At 61.5% G+C, this 6,000-nt stretch overlaps 1 protein-coding gene across 1 annotated transcript in view; it reads right to left on the bottom strand.

Moving 5' to 3' along the window:
* Nucleotides 1-1,814: 1,814 nt before the first annotated feature.
* ABTB2 (ankyrin repeat and BTB domain containing 2) overlaps nt 1,815-6,000 on the bottom strand; it is a 168,494-nt gene continuing 164,308 nt past the window's right edge. Inside the window, exons 15-17 of the mRNA XM_054585927.1 lie at nt 4,077-4,145; nt 3,318-3,431; nt 1,815-2,012 (exon numbers count right to left, since the gene is read on the bottom strand). Coding sequence (XP_054441902.1) covers nt 1,815-2,012; nt 3,318-3,431; nt 4,077-4,145 — 381 coding nt within the window. The remainder of the gene's footprint in view (nt 2,013-3,317; nt 3,432-4,076; nt 4,146-6,000) is intronic.

The raw sequence follows: 6,000 nt of genomic DNA, 5'->3' as shown, positions 1-6,000 counted from the left end.
CCCTTTCTGCCCAGCAAAATGGTACACAGGTACTTAACAAATGGGAACTATTGGATATTATCAGCTACCTTCTCTGACAGAAGAGGACTAGGGCCCAGCAAGGGAAGTACTTGCCCCCTGCCACAGAGCTGGTGAGGGTCAGACCTAGGCTCAGGTCCTGGGTGAGGCAAGGGGGCGGGGAGGTGGCCACAGCATAGCTTTTGATAGGAGGGTCCTTTCTCTCTGGGAGGCAGGAGTCCCGAGTAACCAGGGAACGGGCTCTGAGTTCTCTTCTTCCTGGTCTTAAGTTGGCCTCTCCCAGTGCTGAACTCGGAGCAACTCCCTCTCAGGAGCGATGAGGCCAAGGTCGTTGTTAACAAGTGTTTATTGTTAATAAAACCATAGTACATTTACAATAAGTGACAACATTAATGCATAGTTACAGTATCGTACAATATTACAGCAATAAAATAACGCCTCTTCCTTTGTACATCCAGCTCAAGCAGCCAGTTGAAAATATTTTCCAGGATTGCAAGTCCCCAGGGACTTTTCAAGGCGACCGAGGGGACACCGCCTGAAGTGCCCAGGACTTCTGGTGAATAAATAGTTTCTAAGGTGCGGCCAGACAGCTCAAGGAGGCTACACCCAGAGTAAGCTGTCCAGAATGCTTCCCCAGTGTCTGGTCCATAAATACAAGTGTCCAGGCATGAGGCCGTGCCTCCAGCCCAGGAGAGCCCGGAGCCCTGGGTATCGGCAGGTGGGCGAGGGGAAGCCGTAGGTAGGCCCTTCCCTCCTACCACTGCCTGTCCCTTCGCCCCCGAGACCCGCAGCTCCCAGTGGGAAGTGTGCACCCTGCTCTCCAGTCCACATTAATGGCCTCGTTCACCAGAGGTTGGACCAGGGGCACAGTTAGGGCTCTGCTCCCTAGGCCCGCTGAGGCAGCCTGACTCTACACCTCGGGTATCAGAATCGACCTCTTTACATCGGCCCCTAAGCCAAAGGCCGAGGCCTCCGGGCTCCTCCCTGCATGCCCTGCCACCCGTGGCTCAGCCGGAAAGTGCTGCAGGCGTCAGCTGGGGCACTGCGTTCTACTGTGAACTGAGCAGGCTGGCAGCCCCCCCAAAGGGCCCTCTGCAGGCCCAGACACCCAAGTAAATGGAACTCAAAGTGCCCCCCACGCAGGGACCCCCACGCCCCTGGAGGCCCGTGGGAAGCCTCTCCAAGGCACAGCTTTGAGGGGTAAGTTCAGAGATTTGGGGAAGCCTTTCTGACATGACATTGAGGGAAAATACTAGCTTTGGAACGAAGTGGCCTGGAGCGCAGACAGTATACACTCAGAGGATGCCCATGAGCCTCCACCGGGACGCTCTGAGCTTACGGAGGTCCGGGAGTGGGGGGCCTTGGTGGAAGCTGGTTAGGGCAGAGGCGAATCAGGATCAGCTGCTGACCTCAGGAGAGGAGGAGGGGTACACAAGGGTGCGCACGCAATGGCTTGCAAGGTGCAAATGGTGTGGCGGGTGGGAAGGGCCGCCTTTTTTGGCCCCAGCTGCTCATTCATGGGTGAATGAACAGCTCTGGGATGAAGGGGCTGAGGGTGGGGCTGCCTAGTGACAGGTGGGCACATCTGAGTGCCCAAAGACAGACCGACACCAGAGGGTGTCTGGGGAAAGAGGGCGGAACGGAGCCCTATGGGACCCCAGGAGGTCCTAGGACCAGCCCCGACCCAGGGGGGCCCTGGCGTGTCCACAGGCCCCGGCTGTACCTGCTCCCAGCCCTTCCCACCCCTGGGATGCCCAGCGGGGCTGGGCGTGCTCAGCAGCCATCCCGCGCCCGCCTCACACACGGGAGGTGATGTAGACAGAGTGCACGCGCTCGGCCAGGGTGCTCTGCAGGTCCTGCAGCGGGTCCAGGCCCTGCACTTTGCTGCTGCGGCCGTAGATGAGCTGCCGGAAGGAGTCCTGCTCGAGCAGGGCCTTCATGTGCTTGAGGAAGAAGCCCTCACAGAACAGGGCCAGTTCTGGGGCGTTGTGGATCTGTGGGGGCAGAGAGAAGGGGTGAGACCCCAGCCTAGCACAGCCCCTGCCATGCTACCCACGGGCCAAGGCCAGGGGGAGGCTGCCCCCTTGGCTGAATTCCGTCCCTGAGCACTCGTTCAGGATGGACTGATCTGGGTTCAGATCCCGGCTCTGCCACCTGGAATGTCCCGGCCCTGCTCTCCTTTCCTGTGTCTCATGGCGGGTGGTGTGTTGAATGGCAGTTGTCCCCACTGGACTGGATGCTCCTAACTGGGGACAGGGACTGCCCACTGCTGGGTGTCCCGCGTCCTGCACGTGAGTGTTCATGTGGTAGGTGATCAATGACTATTTTAACTCAACAGATACCGAGTGACTGCTCTGGGAGCCAGTTTCCAAGGTCAAGGTCTCCGCATTCCTCTTAGGGCTAATGTTCTTAGTTTAGGGGAGATGGAGAAGCTAAGGTAACTGCAGAGCGTGACCAACGCTGTGAGGAGGCAGGAGCAGGCGACTGGGTGGGGGGCAGGTGACAGGGAGGCCCAGGGCAATCAGCTGGTCTTGTGAGCTGCTTGGGAGGGAGCCTTCACAGCGGGGACGGCCCTCGCAAGGGTGCTGAGCAGGGACCAGCTGAGAGAGAGACGGGCTGCGTGGCCGGGCGAAGGGGGCCCTGGGGGTGGACGGGATCCGAGGGGCCTTGTAAGGCGTGGTAAGGGTTGGATTTCATCTAGTTTGGAGGCAGTGGAAACCTCTGGAGGGTTTCAAGAGAGGAGGGACATGGTTGTAATGCTTTTCCAAGAGGCAGGTGGATTGCAGGGTGAAAGCCAGGAGAGGGCGGGGGAGCCAACGCAATCGGCTGGGAGAGAATGGCGGCTCCGGGCTAGGTGGGAACAGCGGGGACGAGGAGGCAGGGGTGCCTGCTGATGAGTTTCAGAGGCAGATGGCCCCCGCGCGAGAGCTTTGCTTTAAAAAATCAGATGTAACTGAGTCTGAGCAGCTGAGCCGGTGACCACGCTATTGGCTGAGACGGGGGAAGGTGAAAGAGCAGGTTGAGGAGAAAACCAAGTAAGAACCTGTGGAATGGAAGTGACTCAGAGGCTGAGCCACTTGCCCCGGGTCGTACAGCCTGGTGGCACAGGGGGACTGTGAGCTGGGTGCCAAGCTGCACAGGGTCCTGCTGGGCAGCAGCGACCTCGGGTGAGAGGGAGCCCCTGACCCTCCTCAGCTCCTTACACCGCCCTCCACAACTGCCCCGCGGCTGCATTCCCAGTCTGGGTGAAGCTGAGCGCCCATCCGGAGGTGGTGTCCGGGGGCCTCTGGGGGCCTCACCTTGGCGTACTTGTAGGTGCTCACGGCGCTCTCCACGCTGAGCGTCTGCGAGCACAGGATCTCGCAGTGCCTCTGCAGGGCGTCCAGCTGGAACAGGCTGGCGGCCGACAGCAGCTGTGGGGGGAGGCAAGGGCAGCCTTGGGTATGGGGTGACAAGGCACAGAACAGAAAGGGGCTGCCCCCCGCTCCTCCCGGCCCCCAGGGTCCACCCACGTCAGCAGGACAGGCCTGATGGCCTCGACTTATTTCTGTGCCTAAGCCACCGGTGTATATATATGCTGGATACCCAGGTGGCACAGCATGGGTGACAGGTGCTAGCTAGGCTTCCCGACCTTAGGGGGTCTTCAACTGTAATGCATGCTGTGTCTGCGCGGCCTTCTAGCCAGGGGTCCTGGCAGCAGCAGGCCCATTTTCTAAGCTGCGGGGAGGGCGGGGAAGCCCCGCTGTCCTCTGGTCCTCCTAGGCCTGCTGCCCCCACTGGGAAGACCCTTTCTGACCCTGGGTGTGGCCCAGGAGGTGAGGTTCTGGGGTGCATAGTTCCCCAGTCTCTCAGCACGGCCCTTCCTGTCACACAAAGGGAAGTGACCAGCTGGGAACCAGGAGGCCCTCGCTGCAGCTCCCTGCTTCCCCGCATCTCTCCAAACGCTGAAAGCGGGGTTGACCTGGCCGGTGACTCCGGCTGGAAGGACAGAGTCGTGGAGGGAACAGCGAGATGCGGGCAGGCGGGCACTGGGCCCCCGGGCCCCCCGGGGCCCTCACCTCCAGGATGTCGGCGGTGGGGATGTCCATGGATTCTGTCCCTCCGTGGTACAGGTACTGCATCATCAGCTGCAGTGGGAAGAGGCCCCGCATGAGCGCCGGGCGGACCTGCTGCGCTGCGCCCGCCCCGCCCCCAGAGCGCTGCTCCTACTGCTCCCACCCGCACCCCACGGACCCGCTGGCCCTCGGTCTCCGCGCGCTGTACCCGCAGAGACTCCAGCTCCCGCGTAAGCTGAGACCCGAGTGTGTGTGTGTGTGTGTTCTCGATTTCCTGCCAGTGTGACCAGCCGCCTTCCACAGAGCAGTTTCTCTTGAGGCTCAGGACAGCCCGTGAGCCCAGGAGGGAAGATTCTATTCACAGCTGGAAAACTGAGGCCCAAGGAGGGATGCCGACGTGGCTCAAGTCGCTCGGGAGGCGACTCCCATGTGAGGGCCCCGCCTCAGCGCAGCAGGCACAATACGGACCGTTCCTCCTTTACCTGAACTCTACCTGTGGGGCTGGGAGCGAGGGAGGGGGGGCTCTGAGGGACACAGTCTAACTGGCTACACCCTCAGCAACCAGCCCAGCATTGCGAGGACTCCACGTGGAGGTGAGGGCCAGAGGGCACCTGGCTGATGGCCCGGCCCTGTCCGGGGCTCTTAGGACCAGAGGGTTTGAGATATCAAATGAGGTGACCCAGGAAGGGGGAACTACGTTCAGCTCTGCTGAGGTCTACGTTACAAACTCTGCCATCACACTGTGCCTGGGGAAGTTCCGGCTGAAAAAAGAAAAATATCCCTGGTGGGCTGAAGAAACAGCCCCGGCAAGGAACTGGCAAGTGTGTAAGCAAATGCGGCTCCAGCCGTCACAGTCGGGCTCTATTAGGAAGAGGCCCCAGAGGGTCTGGGGGACGGAGCCCAACCTCTGGGGAGAGGAGCAGGGAGGTGGCCTGGCCAGCCTCGCCTTAGCCCGTGGCCGGTTCCTGGAGACGTTAGTCCCTCCCCACAGGCATGGGGCTCCCGTAGGCCTCTGGTGATCTCCCCATTATGTGTATGGGCTGGTTCCTTCCTGCCCCCTCCCTGTCCCCTGCCCAGCATGCTGGGACCAGCGTGACAGCTGTGGACCATAAGGGCTAAAGTCCCTGGCCCAGGGCTGGGAATGGAGCAGCGGGGCAGGTGCCATCTCCCAGGATTCTTTGCTAAAAGATGGCTGCAGGGCAGCCCCTGGGCAAGGTGGGGGGCAGCGGTGTGGGCTGGGGGACAGGCAGCCTCCTGCTGCATTTGGAGAGCTGGGTTTGGCAAGGCCCAGCCATCTGTGGTGCCCTGGGGTCCTGTGAATGCAGGATCCACACAAGTCGAGCAGAAGGGCTCACGCGGAGCCTCCGAGAGCGCGGGCGGCAGGCAGGGGCGGATTAACCTCGCACAGCCTGGCACTCCCCGGGGAGGACGTGGGTCGCGGCCTCACACAGCAGGCAGCCTGGGGGGCAGGGGCTGCTCTCTGAACAGCCCCGGGCAAGAGCCACTGCCACGCCCACCACACGGGTCCCACTGTTTCCCAACCCTGCTGCCTCCTGGAGCGCAGGGGCCCTCACACCTGCCAAGGGCTAGAGGGAGCACGAGAGGGGGACTGAGCCATTTTAGACGGGGGCTCCCTGGGCTTCTGGGAGACTCTGTTCCCTCCCATTAGGTCACCAGCCTGCCCTGTGCAAGGCCAGGACCCCCACACCAGTGGCTTCTTGACCTCGGCCCACAGCCCCCCAGACAGTGGCCACTTTCCGGAAAGGCGCTCTCGGCTGGCGTTCGGCTGAGGTCCCAGCCTGCCGCCTCCTCCAGACCTCATCTTGCCGACTGGCAGGCGGCCTGTGGAGTTTCCATTATGCAACCTCTGATGTTCTCCAAAGCTGAGAGATCAAAAGACCTGACCTTGATCTTCTACAGCCAGGAT

Source organism: Pteronotus mesoamericanus, unplaced genomic scaffold (genome assembly GCF_021234165.1).
Source record: "Pteronotus mesoamericanus isolate MK-2021 breed Mesoamerican mustached bat unplaced genomic scaffold, CSHL_Meso_final contig_90, whole genome shotgun sequence".
Taxonomy (NCBI): domain Eukaryota; kingdom Metazoa; phylum Chordata; class Mammalia; order Chiroptera; family Mormoopidae; genus Pteronotus; species Pteronotus mesoamericanus.
This window is presented reverse-complemented; position numbering and strand designations above follow the sequence as displayed.